Source organism: Staurois parvus, unplaced genomic scaffold, assembly GCF_062004578.1.
Source record: "Staurois parvus isolate SC_StPar_1 unplaced genomic scaffold, SC_StPar_1.0 ptg000198l, whole genome shotgun sequence".
NCBI classification, from domain to species: domain Eukaryota; kingdom Metazoa; phylum Chordata; class Amphibia; order Anura; family Ranidae; genus Staurois; species Staurois parvus.
The window spans coordinates 1,367,828-1,385,795 of record NW_028317994.1 but is presented as its reverse complement, the minus strand read 5'-3'; the positions used below and the strand labels follow the sequence as shown (position 1 = coordinate 1,385,795).

The window sequence follows — 17,968 nt, the reverse complement described above, 5'->3', positions numbered from 1 at the left end:
ACCCCTTCACTGCCCTGTCACCAGTGTCATTGATACAGTGATCAGTAAAAATCTGTTCACTGATCAGTGTCGCTGGTGACTTCCGATAGTGTTAGCGCCCCTCCCAGATAGCGCCAGTTTGCCCGCTAGTGCACCAGAAATCCCATTTAACCCCTTGATCGCCTCCCCCCCCAGTTAACCCCTTCACTGCCCTGTCACCAGTGTCATTGATTACAGTGAACAGATTTTTACTGATCACTGTATTGGTGTCACTGGTGACTTCCGATAGTGTTAGCGCCCCTCCTAGATAGCGCCAGTTTGCCCGCTAATGCACAGGATTTTTTTTACCAAAAACATGTAGCAGAATACATTTTGGCTTAAATTTATGACTAACTTTGAGTTTACGATATATTTTTTATAGCTGAAAGTAGAAAATATTGTTTGTTTTTTTTTTAAATTTTCGTGTTTTTTGTTTATAGCGCAAAAAATAAAAAGCGCAAAGGTGATAAAATACCACCAAAAGAAAGCTCTATTTGTGTGAAAAAAAGGACGTAAATTTTGTTTGGGTACAGCATTGCATGACCGCGCAATTATCATTTGAATTAGTGCAGCGCCAAACAGCAAAAAAAGGCCTGGTCATTAAGGGGGGTAAATCCTCTGGGGCTCAAGTGGTTAAACTGTCCTAAAAAATCTATTCAACTACTGTACATAATCTTAACTCTTAAATCATATTGCTGTAGGCTTTCTCAAATTTTGTGGGGTTTTTTTGTGTTTTTTTTGCTGCGGTGATCAGACTTCCAGTTAGAGGGTGGCTACTTAATTCTCCATGGTCCCACTGTATGTAGGAACATATCCACCTAAGTGTGCTCCTGAGGTGAACAATTGGGTTTATAGTAAAATATTAATATAGGCATAGCATGAATGGGTATAATGAGCACCACATCCCTGAAAAATTGAAAAAAGTTGCAAGCAAAATGTAGAATAAAGACAAACTCCAGATAAAAGGTTACATTTTATTGCGTGCCAAAAGTTGAAAAATTCTGTATGAAATGTTTAGTTTAAATATACCACACTCCTAGCGGACTGTCCTCCATACCCATTATTACAAAATAAAACAAAGTGATGCAATACAGATTAGGTATTGGCTCTGTACAGTGGCACTTCAAAAGCTGTGGAATCTCAATGTGTTGTGGTTTTTGCTTTTCCAGGAGTCTTTACTTTCATATATAAATTACTATATATGTTTGAAATATGATGTGAGGTTTTTGTATGTGAAAGTAATGACTACTTTTGTTATCACTAGTGCAATATCTCCTGAAGAAGCAAAGTGAAACATGTTGAGATTCCACAGCTTTTGATGTGCCACTGTACAAAGATCATGCTTTTTTTTTTTTTTCTGTATTGCAAAATTGTGGCCTATTTTGTATTAATGGGTACAGTGGACAATCAGCTGTTCGTGTCTGGTATATTTTAACTGTAAACCTTTTTATACAGAATTTTTCCCCCTTTGTCTTTCAGGACAGCACCTTGAGAGACCTCAGCTCCTCCTCACTTGAGGAAACACCTCCACCCTAAACAAAAAGCCTATCACTCTCCTCCGACGTCAGTTTTGGTGCTTCCTCCAGTGGGGGACATCTCAAGGAAGCCTCTCAGGTGCTGTCGGGGGACAGCAGGACCTGAGCCATGGAGTGGGTCCCAGGAGGACTCAGGGCAGCGGGGAGTGAAGGCCAGAGAGCCGGCTGCGATCCTCCCCTAGGAGTGCTGCATGGGCAGAGGTAGTGAACCCTGGGTGACAGGGTAGGACACTAACCTGCCGGCCGCCCCCGGCGAGTTGCGGATGCCGGGGCAGCCTAGGTGGGATGCAGAGAGGATCAGGGAAGAGTCCCGCTCCTTCCCATGCTGGCTGACTGAGGAGCACTCCGGGCCAGATGTCGGGTGACGTCCATTCCAGCAGAAGGGGCGGGGCTTCTTCTGGGGTCACGGCTTCCGGCCGCAGTCCTATACACCGGGGCTGGCGGCAATGGCAGTGCATCGTGGGACAGAGCTTGGGGGACAGGCACACCGCGGAGACTGGCGACCACCCTCCTGTCGATGTCGGGCACAGAGGCACCGGGACCAGGCGAGGCCAAACCCAGGTAAGGTGACTCAGAGGAGTCCTCCCCTATCTGTGGGTCCCTAGCTCCTGGGGTATTCCCAGGCCCTCTTGTGGTCAGAGGGTCTAGGGTGGGGGGGGCAGTCCAGGGAGAGTTAGGCTCTGCCAGGGAATAGGGGGGGAGAAACAGGTGGCTAGAGGGTAATAGGCTCTTTCTTCCCCCTTTTGTCTTTTCAGGGTAAAGCCCGGGAAAAGCTTTAAACATCAGGAACCTAGACGGAAATGTCCGTCTTGCAGAGCAGTTCTCAAGGAATCATGGAAGAAGGTTCTCTGTGGGCCCTGTATTGAGGGGTTAGTGAAGGAAGAGAGTCCAGCTCAGGGTGATCTGGTCAGGTCGGTGAGGGAGCTGACTATTACATTTTTAAAGGAGTCAAAAGGTACTGGAGAGTTTAGCCATTCCCCAAGCTGTACCCCGCCCCCCCCCAACAGGTAACCCCGTCAACTAGTTGGAGCAGGGAACTCCCCGAGGCAGGGGAAGAGGAACCCTCCCCGGATTCCCAGTCCGAGGAGGACTCAGCAGGGGAGGGCCCCTCGGAAGATCCCAGAGGTCCCTCCAGGTACAAATTATCCCTGGAAGAAGTGGACGATTTATTAGGGGCAATCTACGATACGCTGGACATTAAGGAAGATGTAAAACCTCTATCTCTCTATGATCTAATGTACCAGGGTATGGAGGAACAGAAGCGAAGAGTATTCCCCATACACGAGGTTTTAGTTGACACTATAAGGAAGGAATGGCAGGATCCAGAGAGGAAGCCCTTTTTTTCCAAATCACTTAAACTGAGATTTCCGTTCAGTGATGACCCATTAGCCTTATGGAACAAGAATCCTAAATTGGACGCAGCCTTTTCCCAGACTGCTAGGAAAATGGATCTGGCCTTTGAGGATATGGGTGTTTTGCCAGACCTGTTGGATAGGAGAGCTGAATCCCTCAAGTCGTGGGATTCAACCCTGTCTAATTTAAAACCAGCCATGGCCACTACTGCAGTAGCCAGAAACATGGAGTACTGGCTGACAGTTACAAGCTCACATAGTGGCCGATTCCCCTAAAGACAAAATCCTTGCATCGTTTGAGACGTTGCTGCAGGGAGTGGGATACATCGCCTCCAGAGTGACGAGATCCCTGTGGTGGTGGAGAAAAACAGCCAATGTGACTCAGGGGCTGTTATAGAGTTTCCCGCTGGTCAGGGAGATCACGATAGATGCCAGCGCACAAGGTTGGGGGGCCCACCTAGGAGATTCAGTGGTTCAGGGAGAGTGGTCTCCAGTAGAAAAGGGGAAATCCTCAAACTGGAAGGAGCTAAGAGCGATATTGGAAGCACTCCGCTCCTTCCAGAGCATGATCTGGGGCCAGCATGTCCGTGTCCTTTCGGACAATGCAACAGCAGTAGCCTACATAAACAGACAGGGAAGAACAAGGAGCAGGTCTCTCTGGACCCTGGCGGCAGTGCTTCTGTCTTGGGCAGAAAGAAATCTTGCCTCCTTATCAGCCATCCACCTAAAAGGGGAATTGAATCGGGCAGCCGATTTTCTGAGCAGAAGACAACAGAGAGCCGGAATGGGTCCTAAATGGAGAGGTGTACCAGGCCATTGTAAAGAAGTGGGGATCCCCAGACACAGACCTCTCCGTCAGGTTGGAACAACAAGGTCCCGAGATTTTTTTTGTTCCTTTTAACTGGTGGGACGGGGCGCGGGCAGTGGATGCGTTGGGACAGAGGTGGGATTTTCCTCTGTGCTACGCCTCCCCCCCCCTCCCCTTACTGTCAGTGGTGTTGAGGATGTTCAGGTCTGAGAGAACTTCTCTCATCCTGATAGCTCCGTATTGGCCCCGGAGGGCATGGTGGCTACGCTCCTGACTAGCAGGAAAACAGAAACCCAAGCCATTTACAGGAAGGTTTGGAGTCGCTTTAGAGAATGGTGCTACAGGGCCTCAGTGGATACCTAGTGTCAGTACTGGAATTCCTGCAGGCAGGGGTCGATAAAGGGCTTGCAATCAGCACACTCAAGAGCCAAATTTCGGCCCTTAGTGTGTTTCCGGAAACCCCTTTAGCTAAGGAGGGATTGGTAATCGGGTTCTTTAGAGCTCTGACAAGACAGACCTCCCTGGAATAGGCCATTCCCAATGTGGGATTTGACAAAAGTACTCAAGGTATTGATGGAGCCACCATTTGAGCCCCTGGGGTCCTGTTCCCTAAGGGATCTCACGCTTAAAACCGTTTTTTTGGTGGCGGTCCCCACAGCAAGTAGGGTGTGTGAACTGGAAGCCCTGTCAGTCAGGACGCCTTGCAAGTTTTTCCAGATAGGGTGGTATTCAGAACGGATCCATACTTTGTTCCGAAGGTGGCCCAAAAATTTCAGAGGGAACAGGATATAGTTTTGCCCTCATTTTTTCCTAACCCGGTAGAGGAAAGTCAGGAGAAATTTAATTTGTTAGACGTAAGAAGGTGTGTTGTACTTTACCTAGATAGGACTAAAGAATTTCGAAGAACAGAATCCTTTTTTATTTCTTTTACGGGGCAAGAAAAGGGAAAAAAGCTCCAGGAGCACAGTAGCTAGATGGTTAAAGCTAGCAAATGAACAGGCATACCGAACCGATGGTCTAGAAGTTCCGGAGGGAATCAGGGCTCATTCCACACGGGACATGGTGGCAACTCAAGCTGAACTGGCAGGAGCCTCCCCGGAACAGATTTGTAGGGCAGCAACCTGGTCCAGTTATGAGACGTTTGTAAGGCATTACAGCTTTGACCTGGTCTTGGTGCAGGAGCAGGCCTTCGGACGTAAGGTACTGCAAGCAGTGAGCCCGCCCGAGGGGTGAGTACTCACTTATCCTCTCAAGGTGCTGTCCTGAAAGACTAAGGGGGAAAATCAAAGTTACACTTACGGTAACGCCTTTTCCAGTAGTCTTTCAGGACAGCACTGGTTACCCACCCTTTGTTGCAAAATTGTATGAGATGTCTTAGTTTGTCCTGTTGTCTCATATTATGCCTCCCCAGGTGACCGGAGGTATGTTTCCAAGAACTGAGGTTGGAGGGGAGTGATGGGTTTTTTGTTTAGGGTGGAGGCGTTTCCTCAAGTGGGGAGGAGCCGAGGTCTCTCGGTGCTGTCCTGAAAGACTACTGGAAAAGGCGTTACCGTAAGTGTAACTTTGTGTTTTTTTTGGGGTTTTTTTGTTTTTTTTTAACTTGATACGCAATAAAATGTAACCCTTTTATCTGGAATGTTCTGCTTATTACTGAGATATTCAGCACCATTAGCCTCCAATCACACCAATGTGATTTTGTCATGCAGTTTGACAGTTCAAAATTGCATTAAATGTTGCACTCTTTGTACCTGACCCTGACTTGGACCGATTTTTGGAAAATGTTTCTGCGCTATTTTTTCCTGCATTCTGTGTGAACAGAGTCCCATATTTTGCTTTTAACCTTTTTTAGTGTATAGGATTTGTTGTTTAAAAATTAGTGGTGTAACTTCCGCACTACCTACAAATTTTTTGAATAATCCAAATTTAAAAAATGAAATAAAGGTATTAAGTGGTATTGGGTACTCCTGCCATTTTTCTTTTAAAACTATTGTGTGCAAAGGGTGCTGCTCACATATAAATGCGTCCCCACACTGAGATAAAGCACAAATATACAAGCATCAATACATCTATGCAAGAAGTGTGATTTAAAACAATTTAGTCCTTGTGTATGGTATAAACAACTCCACAACCAATGCTTATTGTCTAGGATGTGCTATTGTATAACCAAACAATACCTTCCTCAACTCTGTGCCCAGTTATCACAGCAATCCACACCAACATGCAAGCGAGTCCATCACCTATCCTCCAATGAGCTCACCTTAAGTTATGGACCTACAACTTTCATTATTGGGCCTAAATGGGTATTTCCCCCAGGGGGTATGAATATACTCAGGGGATTCCTCAAATATGGATCTTCTCCCCTTTTTGGTATGTCACCTGGTGTGTCCCTTTTAAGGGACTGCCGGTCTCTGTCTCCTCCACTGCCAATATGCTCAAACCAATATGAGAGAGTCTCTCAGTGTAGTAAAACCATCATAAATACTTCATCCTTGATGAAGAGGCATGACGTAACACGTGGGAGGAGCCGAGTGACGCTGATCCAGCAGGGAAGCTGGATTATGGCTTTACAGTGAGATTTTAAAGGTGTTTTTACTTTAAGTTGTAAGTACAATTCTTTTAATGTTGGAAACTACACTGAGACTATCCTATTTTTTTTTTTTTTTTTCTTTGGGGGCATATTGGCAGAGAAGACAGACCGGTGGCATCTTAAAAGAACACACACCAGGAGGCATACTAGAAGGGATGGCAATCCATATTTGAGGAATCCCTGCAGCATATTACCCTCTGAGGGGAAAATACCTATTTAGACCTAATAACCAAAAGTTGGAGGATAGATTGTGGGACCCCCTTGCATGGTGGTGTGGATTGCTGTGATTGAGCACAGAGTGGAGAAAGATGTTCTATAATAGCATAGCACATCCTGGGACTATCAGCATTAGCTGTGGAGCTGCTTATACTATACACATGGTCTAAATTGGTTTATCACATTTATTTCTTGCATATACAGTTGTGCTCAAAATAGCAGTGTGTTGAAAAAAGTGAATAAAGCTCAAAATCCTTCTAATAGCTTTTATTTCCATACACACAAATGCATTGGGAACACTACACATTCTATTCCAAATCAAAACGTGAAGAAAACTCCTTGGTTTTGCCTCAAACTGCATTTTTGATGTCACCCTACAAGTTTTCTATTGGATTAAGATCCGGGGATTGGGCTGGCCACTCCATAACGTCAATCTTGTTGGTCTGGAACCAAGATGTTGCACGTTTACTGGTGCGTTTGGGGTCATTGTCTTGTTGGAACACCCATTTCAAGGGCATTTCCTCTTCAGCATGTATTCTGATGTATTCAAACTGATCCATGATCCCTGGTATGCGATAAATAGGTCCAACACCGTAGTATGAGAAACATCCCCATATCATGATGCTTGTGCAACCATGCTTCACTGTCTTCAGTGTACTGTGGCTTGAATTCAGTGTTTGGGGGTCGTCTGAGAAACTGTCTCTGGCCACTAGACCCAAAAAGAATCTTACTTTCATCAGTCCACAAAATGTTGCGCCATTTCTCTTTAGGCCAGTCAATGTGCTCTTTGGCAAATTGTAACCTCTTCAGCACGTCTTTTTTTTCAACAGTGAGACTTTGCGGGGGCTTCTTGCGGACAGCTTGGCTTCACATAGGCGTCTTCTAATTGTAACAGTACTCACAGGTAACTTTAGACCACCTTTGATCTTCCTGGAGCAGATTGTTGGCTGAGTCCTTGCCAATTTGGTTATTCTTCTATCCATTCGAATGGTAGTTTTTCGCTTTCTTCCACGTCTTTTTCAGGTTTTGGTTGCCATTTTAAAGCATTTGCGATCATTTTAGCTGAGCAGCCTATCATTTTCTGCACTTTATATGTTTTCCAATCAACTTTTTAATCAAGGTACGCTGTTCTTCTGAACAATGTCTGGAACGACCCATTTTCCTCAGAATTTCAGAGAGAAATGCACTGTAACCAGCATGTACGACATTTGCTGCCTTCCTTCCTTAAATAAGGGCAATAATTGCCACCTGTTTTCAAAGAATGAATGACCTCACTAATAGAACTCCACACTGCTATTATTTTGAACATGCCCCTTTCAATTAGTGATTCAATTACACAGAATCAGCAGCATGCATGTCATGACTGTTGGGTCTGTTGGATTTCTATTACTCTACTACACCTGCTAGTAAATTATTTGCCAAGTAGAAATATAATTTCTACCAAAAACAGTGATTTATCAGGTTAGTGATGTCTGACTACTATTATTTTGGACACAACTGTATGTATTTATGCTTGTATATGTATTTTTGCACTGTAAGGAGAATTTTAAGGGAGTGCCACAACACTTACAGTATTGCAGGATTTGTAGTGTGCACATAGTAGTTCAACTAAACGCAACAAACATACACTGATTGTTCCAAGTGAATGGAAACAAGGAGAGGTAAAGGAAAGTTTAGGTGCTCAGAGGATGTTACAAGGGGGTAAACACAGAAAACATTTGCATGATAAATAGATTACAGGGCTATTGAGTAGAGTTTGTGTGTGTGTGGTTTATTTTTGGAGAATAAGGTTATAGTTTAGTGTCACTTCAAAAATGCATAAAGCCAAAACTTTTTTTAGCCTTGGATCGAGTATTGGAAGTGTCAAAGTATTGGGGGGTAAATCCTGTGGATTGAAGTTGAATATTTCAGCAAAAGCTGTTTTTTGTTTTGTTTGTTTTTTTTTATCTTTGCTATTTTTGGCTGGGGTTTGTTTTTGTCTGTATCCACTGAATTGGTCCAAGTTTTGGCTCTACCTTTTTGAATAGGTGGTCCTAATACTACAGACATAATAGAAGCCATGGATTGGATTCAACTGTGTTAACATTTCTCTACAGAATTGACAGGACGCACCCTTTACAACTTCCTAAAAGAATACCTCTTGTCTGAGGATCAGTTGATAGAAAATGGGTATCCCCAACCAAACCCTGAGAAGCCTGGCAGCGCTTTATTACAAAATGCTGGAGGGAAAAATATAAACAGTGATGGTATGTAATGGAGCATATATAAAATTATTTTTTTTGGTTAAATGACTTGGTCAAGTGGTGGTTAAATGATACTGCATACTTGGTCCAGGCCAGCTACTTGTAAGTACTAATGCCACAAGGTCAGTGTGACCGCAAGGAATCTGATATTTTTTTGTTGAAAAGGGATTGTCAGGGAGCAGGGTCACATTGTAGATAAAATGGTTATATATGTAAAGGTTTTGTAAAATGGAGAAATAGGTGTTTAAAAAAAAAAAAAAAAGTTTCTAGTTTATAAATGTGATGCTTTCTTAGCTCTAAGAAGAGTTTGCTGTCGCTGTGGAGAAATCTATGCAGTGACATTGCAAGGCAAGCACGTACGAAAAGAAGAATGCACATATCACTCTGGTAGAGTTCGAAGACACAAAGGTAAGTACACTTTACATAGTATAATAATAATAAACATTTTTTTGCCTTTAGAAATGACAAACTTACTGATCGTGCATTTTCTGTTTAGTCCCAGGTGGAATGGAAACGCGCTACAGTTGTTGTGAAGCAACGGTAGGAGCCCCAGGATGCCAAATGGCAAAGGTTAGATAAGCAATATGTCATAACGGCAGAGAAGGAGATCAGGTCTACATACTTTGCACAATGCTCTATCTGTATTAATAGCCCATATACTCAAAATGTGCAAGGTGAACAGGATCGGCTGAAGTGATATCCTAGAGAGTTTTTGGATTGTGTATTATAGGTGGAAGTTTTATCTATTTCAGGAATACTGTATACTGTTGAATTTTTTCATTTTGAAGATATTTATCAGCGTTTTTATCAGAGTTTTATCATTTTGTAAAACTTGACATTTATAATTATATATTCCAAAACATTGCCTTATATTTTGATATTGGTATTTATTAAATGTAATGGGTAAATGGGGTATGTTGAATTTTTGTTTTTTTACTTTTAGCTCCATGTTCATGAGGGTCATAAAGAAAATCTTGATGGGTTTATAAGGACTTTCCCAAAACTCCAGCCTTCAGATGACAATCCTGGAATTTTTTCTGTGGACTGTGAAATGGTAAGGAAAGGAGTATATAGGTGCTATTAGAATAAATATTAACACCAGTTTAATATGCATAAAAAGTCTCTAAAGTCCAGTGCCCCGTGCATGTAATGTGCTTCTGTTGTCAAGTCTTGTAACCATGCCCCCACGGTTCCCCACCACAGTGAGAAGTGCACACTCATTGACACTCCAGTGATCTCTGTTTGACTAAAGGTCAAAATGCGCTGTGGGTTATAAAATTTCCTCCAAAGTAGGTAATGGCCATCTAATTCACTTCCTGCATAGTCGCCTTTCTTGTTAGAAAATCCCTCCAGAAATTAACCATACCACCAAACCAAAGAAAAGACTATAGTGTAGTATTTTTATTCATATAAAAGGTATACAGGTGAAAAACTATTGCACTCCCATAAGCTTGTGCTCAAGATCAGCACATATGTAAATGTCCTGTGTTGTCGTGATCCCTCCCGGGATCAGTGTACATTCCATTGACCGGAAAGGAGTGGGCCAGATGTGACGTCACTGGAACTGGATATGACTCTCAAGGGCCTTAGAGTGCAGAGTGATTTTTGTATCACTATAGGAGGGCAGCTTCACTTTGTTTATTGGCGGGAGCAGGCACCTTTTTTTGATATAATTTATTTTATTCTGATACTACCTTTACTCTCACTAACTTGAACATGTGGGTTGCCAGTGAAGGATGGAAGGGAATGCATTTTCATTCTGTATGCTTGTAAAAATTGGTAACTCCATAGGTAGTGCTGCTAGTATCAGAATGAGGACCCTAGAGTGTGCATCCTACCAAAAAAAAAAAATCTGGTGGCAGTTCTCATTTTTTTTATAAATGCATATTAAGGAAGGTGTCAGTATAGTAGGCCTGTGTGCGATTTAAAATATACACTGAGAACACCTCACTATGATGTATCGTCTTGCATTACCAGGCATGGTATTGTTTTTGCATAGGTTTCTTAACGTGGCTCTAAAGGCAGGATCTCAATCCAGTGTTGTACCTGAGTGTCACAGCGCTGCTTTATCTTCCTTTCCCCACAGGATTAGGTGAGCAGCTGGAGCCATTGGATCCTGCTGCCGTCAATTAAATCCTGTGGAGGGGGCAGGGCCAAGCCACACTGCCTATAGCTGCATGCAGTACAGCATGGGAATGAGCCCACAGGTGTGCCTCATAGGAAGCTTCTTCCTTTGCACCAAGAGGAGCCTAGAGCCCCAGAGGGGAACCTCCCAGAAGAGGAGGTTTGGGCCACTCTGTGCAATACCATTGCACAGAGCATGTAAGTATATTATGTATTTTATTTTAGAACAAAGCTTTACAACCACCATAATATCCTGTCTAAAAGGACCTACAGTGATAGTTTTTCCTTTAATGTTTAAATTATTTTATGCATTTAGTGCTACACCACACATGGTCTGGAGCTTACAAGAGTCACAGTGGTCAGTCACAGCTTACAGGTGGTTTATGATACTTTTGTGAAGCCGGATAATGAAATCATAGATTATAATACCAGGTATGTATAGCTTTAATTTGTTTTTTTGTTGTTTTTTTGGGGGGGGGTTTAATACATCAATGCTACAGTGGTGAATTGGTGTTCCTGGTGATGAGCAATCATAGGCTATCTTCTGTATATAACAAGGGTTAAATGGGATATGAATAACTCGGTATACGAGGAGGATAAATGGAACGCTCAGTGGCTTCTGGAAACAGGACTGACTTCACACAGAAAGGGAGAACCCTGCTGGTAATACTTATGCATGTGGGGCTTCAGAAATATGTGGAGAAACAATCTATAAAATTAAAATCTGTACTAAATGAAAGAGGTATGTGTATATTTTTTTGAATCAATAGGGCATATTTATACAAAGCTTGCATAGTAATTTGACCAGTGAACGTGCATGTAAATTTGTGTTAATGGGGCCAAAACAATGTTAAAAGAAAAGTTGGGCTTTAGTTCTGGGCTTTAGTTTTTTTTTTTGAGACACATCGCCCCCCCCCCCCCCGTGTGCTTTGTATATTTCTTCTAGATCTGTTCCACAAAGACTGGTCACATTTCCATACCCTTGCTGAACACATTGTTTACACTGACATATTGTGAGATACTTCATAACCCACATAACTAATGACATTTTAAACTTTAACACTTTGTAGTTTCATATAATTTAGCTCATGTGGAGGCTGTTGCTACTGCTGAACTACAGGTGATCATTTTTGAGATCAGGCAGTAGTCTGCAATGTATTGTGACATGAAATGTTACTAGTTTAGAAAGTGTCACAAAAGCACAGCAAGTTAACAGGTAGCTGTATTTTCATAAAAATAGAAATTGCTTTGTAGGGCTCTCAAGGTGTTATAATTTAATGCAGTTATACCCACACAGCTGGGCCATTGGCTTATAAACATTTGGAAAGGATTAACCTGCCAAGTCGGTAAACACAATAATGGTATTTTAGTGTGATCGTGTTCAGTGCTTCTGTCTATCCATGGGGACACAATTTCAGGTTAGTTTGGTTTACCTTGGAAGGCCCTTTCATTGTGTTTTGGTATCTGTTTGCAAAATAGTCTAAATCTCTAAATCAGGGCTGTCAACTGGTGACCTGCAAAACTGTGTTTTGTGGCCTTTTTTTGAGTACATCCACCAGGATGCAGACTGGTAGGAGGATGTAAAGTGCTGACATGTTCTCTGTGGTCCAGTAGTCCCTGCTGGGTGGAGTTTTTTCCTCTTTGATTAAAAAGTATTCCTTTTAAAAAAATTTTAGCAGCATATATTTTCACCATCAGAGTATGGCATCAAGTCAGTTAAACTCCTGGGATATTGATCTGGTCAGTTAAGTAGCAGAGGGGGTTGTTAATCAGTTTCAGCTGATTTTGGTGTTAATGAAATTAACAGGTGCACTAGATGGGCAACAATGAGACCACCCCCAAAACAGGAATGGTTTTACAAGTGGAGGCCACTGACTTTTTTTTTTTTTTTTTTTTTTTTTTTACGGTTTTCCACCAGTTTTACATTTTGCTAGGGTTAGTGTCACTACTGGTATCATGAGGTGATACCTGGATCCTGCAGAGGTTGCACAGGCAGTCCAACTCCTCCAGGATGGCACATCAATACGTTCCATTGCCAGAAGGTTTGCTGTGTCTCCCAGCATAGTCTCAAGTGCATAGAGGAGATTCCAGAAGACCAACAGTTACTCTAGGAAAGTTGAACAGGGCCATAGAAGGTCCTTAACCCATCAGCAGGACCGGTATCTGCTCCTTTGTGCAAGGAGGAACAGGAGCATGGCCAGATCTCCAGCAGGCCACTGGTGTGACGGTCTCTGACCAAACAATCGGCAACAGACTTCATAAGGGTGGCCTGAGGGCCCAGTGTACTCTAGTGGGCCCTGTGCTCACTGCCCAACACCATAGAGCTCGATTGGCAGTTGCCATTGAGCACCAGAATTGGCAGGTCTGCCACTGGCACCCTGTGCTTTTTACAGATGAGAGCAGGTTCATCATGAGCACATATGACAGACGTGAAAGGGTCTGGAGAAGCCGTGGAGATCATTATGCTGTCTGCAATATCGTTCAGCATGACCGTTTTGGTGGTGGGTCAGTGATGGTCTGGGGGGGGGGGGGGGGCAAATCCATGGAAAGATGCACAGACCTCTACAGGCTAGACAATGTCACCCTGACTACCATTAGGATGAAATCCTTGGACCCATTCAGACTCTACGCTGGTGCAGTGGGTCCTGGGTTCCTCCTGGTGCTCAACAATGCTCGGCTTCATGTGGCGAGAGTATGCAGGAAGTTCCTGGAGGATAAAGGAATTAATACCATTGAATGGTCCTCATGCTCGCCTGACCTAAATCTAATAGAACACCTCTGGGATATCATCATGTTTCGGTCCCTCCAGCACCGCCAGGTTGAACCTCAGTCTGTCCAGGAGCTCAGTGATGCCCTAGTCCAGATCTGGGAGGAAATGCCCCAGGACACCATCCGTTTCATTAGGAGCATGCCCTGATGTTGTCGGGCATACATACAAGTACATGGGGGCCATACAAACTACGGAGTACTATTTTGAGTTGCTGCAATGAAATTTCAGTACATTGGACTAGCCTGCTGCAGGTTGATGATTTTCATTTCCATCAAATTATGGGGCATCCTTGCATTCCTAACACATTACCCAGTCCATATTAGTATAGATATCCAGTGTGATATTTTTCCCCATTGAGATCTTGTGCTTTCAAAGTGTTCCTTTTATTTATTTTGAGCAGTGTAGTTGCTGAAAACACGAACCCCTATCAAGCCAATTAGTCCAAGTGCATACTTTGTAATGCGACTACTAATTCTGATGTTTTCACTTTTCTCTGTAACCTGCAATGCATATATGTATAAAATGAGGGAGACAGGACAAACCTGTCTATTGCCATTCATAATCTGAAAGGACTCCCAGGATGCCATTTTGGTTCTAGCTGCCACAGAGGATTTAGAATGTAGGAAGAATGGTTTTATAAAATTTTACAGTCAATACAATAGTGGTTTCTGTTTATAATTGGCTTGTGAATTTTTCCTTCAGAGCTTAAAATCATATCGGCACTGCGTCCATATATTAGTTAGAAATCTGCATGTGAACATTGTGGCAGATGTCTGCAAGTGATATTTGACTAGACACACTCATTTGCATTATGTTTGAGGTGTTGAAAATGTATGCATTGGGTAAGCATGTGTAAAGGCCAATGCTGGGTGCAATAACTAAAGTTATATACATGCACACAATCAACAGGTAGTCACACACAGGTACTTTGTAATCAGCATTTACACCATTACATTACATTACATATTCTAAGCATGTGAAAGACCCCCTACCCAATGAATACCTGCCCTGGCACATCATAGCATTCATTTGGCACTTCAAGAAATAACAGAATCCAACTGCAATATTCTTGCACTGTCAAAACCTCCACTTTTTATTATCGCACAACACAGGAGGATATATCTTATAGTCCTCACAATCTGCATAATAACACACCAATAATAATGTGAGCATTACAGCATGAAATACACATAATTTGACAATGTCACAGCATATAATTAATACATTATCAAAGCTATGTGGAAGTGGGAAGGAACGAATCCCATCAGAACCACACTGTCCAGGGGGTCACAGAGAAGCCGTAAGCACGAATGATTGATGAGCCCCATATAGCCTTGGCAAGAGTCTCGGCGTCAGAGCGTCCTCTGGCAACCAGGGGGGGCTTCCTAATCGATCCCGCTTAAACTCCCGGCTTTTAAAACCATTTTCCTGGCAGCTGTCCAATAGTGGGCCGGCGCCACACCCACCACAGGAGGAGCTAGCAGAAGGGTTCCGTGAGGACAACAGAGTCACGCTATCTTTATCTGAAAAGTCACACTTCTGCTCCAGTTCAGCTTCTCATCTACCCTAAACTTAGATTTCTGAATTCTCAAGCAAATAGGCATCTTTAAAGAGGTTTTTATCTTCTAATGTGACATACTAGATGTCATAAACACATTCCATTTCCATAAACAAGTTTTTATCTTGCTCTAAGCAGAATGTCTTGTGACTCTGTTGCTTGGGCTTAGAGATGACATCAGTCACCTCTCATGCACCTGGCGTTTGGGCAACAATACTTTATTGTAAAAATTACCCAAGAAACAAAGGGTCCAAGGCCAACACATTTCATAGGTATTACAGCATGTGTGAATTGGTTACCGCTCATTGAAAAAAATTTAATTGGATACATGTAAATCTCCTCATAGGTTATCTGGTATCACAGAAGACAGTCTGAAGAATATCACAACATCTATTAGAGACGTGCAGGCCATTATGCTCAACTTATTCAGTGCTGAAACTATTCTAATTGGACATAGTTTAGAAAATGACTTAATTGTGCTTAAGGTAAGTTGAACTACACAAACTCTTAATTCTGTAGGATTCAAGATTTAATAAAATTGAAAAACCTGGTTTACATGTGCAAACCACCTTTTTATTCTGTGCCCTTTGCACTGCATGGCATCTCCCTAGCTGAAGACTAGTGTATGGTACTCTATGGCTTTTTAAATTATTCTTCCTGTCCCATTTTGGTTGGAGGATAATTTCTTTAGTAAATGGTGTTATGAAGGATTCCTGGAAATTAAATTACTATTATTGTCTTTACTGTAAATGCATTTACAAATTATAATAGTAGCTTTAGAATTTGATCATTGCCATTTAATAATTTTTTATATATATTTTTTTTTTTTTTTTTGCTTTAGCTCATTCATGATATGGTTGTTGATACTGCAATAGTGTTTCCACACAGACTAGGTTTGCCTCATAAAAGAGCACTGAGATATTTAATTGCAGACTACCTTAGACGTATCATCCAGGATAATGGTAAGCACCAGAGAATTTAAGGTGTGAAATTTTAAAGTAGTATGTAATAGTTTTAAAAAGAGTGGGTACATGGTAAAACAGACTGTAAACATACAAAGCTGAATTAGCTAGTCTTTTGCAGTGACCAGTATTTCCAACTTTCCTTTATGTTTTTTTTTTTTTTTATATATTTTGGATGTTTCCATTATATTTTTAATGAATGTATAAACTCATCAGCAATCTGTACACATTTAATTATAATATAGAAACTTGTTTTTCAGGTAGTCCCAATTGTTTATAGAGAGTCTATCAATTAAACCTAATGCTACATAAACTCATTTTATACAAACAAGACCATATTCATGCTGTCGCAGCAGCTTGTTCTATTTCTGCTATGTATTTGTGTTTGGGTATGTTCCGGTTTCATTGGTTAATTAAACCAGCTCTCTAGCCAGACACTTCCAGCCTCTCCTTCCCCAATTGCTTTCACTTTAACCCTTGTTTAGTAAATGTGCTTGTACAGAGTGAGACTTTTTTCGTCATTCTGGAATGCCTTTCACTGTGTAAAATAAATAAATAAATAAAAAAGAAAACCTCAGAAAAACCAAGTTGCAATATATTGGCTTTAATTCTAAGCTATCTTGGTGAGTTGAAATTGCTGTGGATCTCAAGTTTGCAAGATGCCTTACTGTCTAGAAATACTGATTATCCCATAGGGATGCACAAACCTGGCAAGTTCAGTTCTCTGGAGGTTTGGCAAACCCTTAACAGTGCATCAGACCCTACTGCAGATTTTAGGAATAAATGCTTGCTATTTCTAGCCTTTTTTCAAGGTTGATTTGTAAGCATTTTAAAAAAGGCATGGAGGATATGTACTGTCAGTGGGGATTGGGTCTTCACGTGGCAACATTGAAAATGTACAAATCTATTTAAAGAGTAACTCCTCTTTTTGTTGAGAAAATAAATTCCCTCTTGGTAATCTAGTACAGTAAGTACAATGCAAGGATTTAAACAAACTTAGAATATACATTTTTTTTTTTTCCCGGCTACAGCGCGGTTGTCTGTCTGGTTCTGGGACGATGTCCATGGACGTCATTCCAGAACACGCCCCCAGAGGCGGCCGGTGATCGCTGTGTCCTACAGACACAGCTGATCACGGGATATGGTAGACGGCCAGTTATGGTAGCCTTTTACCACGTGATCAGCTGTGTCCAATGACACAGCAGATCACCGGGTAAATATAATTGCCAGTTATCGGCTGCACTTTCCTTACTCTGTCACAGCGTGAGGAAAGTACTGCCGAGAACTGGCAATTGTCAGAGAAGCGATCGACACTGATGAGCAGTGCCGCCCACCTGTGCAGCATCATCGGTGCAGCCTCATCAACGTACAACAGTGAAGGAGAAAAATTACCAGTTTGCAAAATTTTATAATAGAAAAAAACCTTTCATAATTTTTGCTCTTTTTTTGTTTGCGCAAAAAATAAAACGCCCAGTGGCAGTTAAGTACCACCAAAAGAAAGTTCTATTTGTGTGAATGAAATGATAAAAATTTCATATGGGTAGTGTCGTATGACCGCGCAATTGTCATTCAAAAGTGTGAAAAGATGAAAATTGGCCTGGGCAGGAAGTGGGTATAAATGCCCAGTAGGCAAGTGGTTAAATCACTTTCTGTCTGTTTTTAAATAGCTTTTTTTTTTTCCCTTTTCTTTCTTCAGTCTGCTGTGTAAGCAGAGGGGTTAATTGGTGCTACAGTTGCTATATAACTTTCTGTAGAGCTCATTCGTGAACTTGCCTGTATTTTTCTTGCTGGACCT

The 17,968-nt window shown here is 42.1% G+C and overlaps 1 protein-coding gene across 1 annotated transcript in view; it reads left to right on the top strand.

Annotated features, from left to right (window-relative positions):
* The window catches only part of LOC149461558 (RNA exonuclease 1 homolog), a 61,514-nt gene that overhangs the window by 30,474 nt on the left and 13,072 nt on the right, over positions 1-17,968 (top strand). The window contains exons 9-15 of the mRNA XM_089678146.1: positions 8,613-8,762; positions 9,054-9,167; positions 9,256-9,329; positions 9,703-9,813; positions 11,200-11,315; positions 15,558-15,696; positions 16,053-16,173. Coding sequence (XP_089534272.1) covers positions 8,613-8,762; positions 9,054-9,167; positions 9,256-9,329; positions 9,703-9,813; positions 11,200-11,315; positions 15,558-15,696; positions 16,053-16,173 — 825 coding nt within the window. The remainder of the gene's footprint in view (positions 1-8,612; positions 8,763-9,053; positions 9,168-9,255; positions 9,330-9,702; positions 9,814-11,199; positions 11,316-15,557; positions 15,697-16,052; positions 16,174-17,968) is intronic.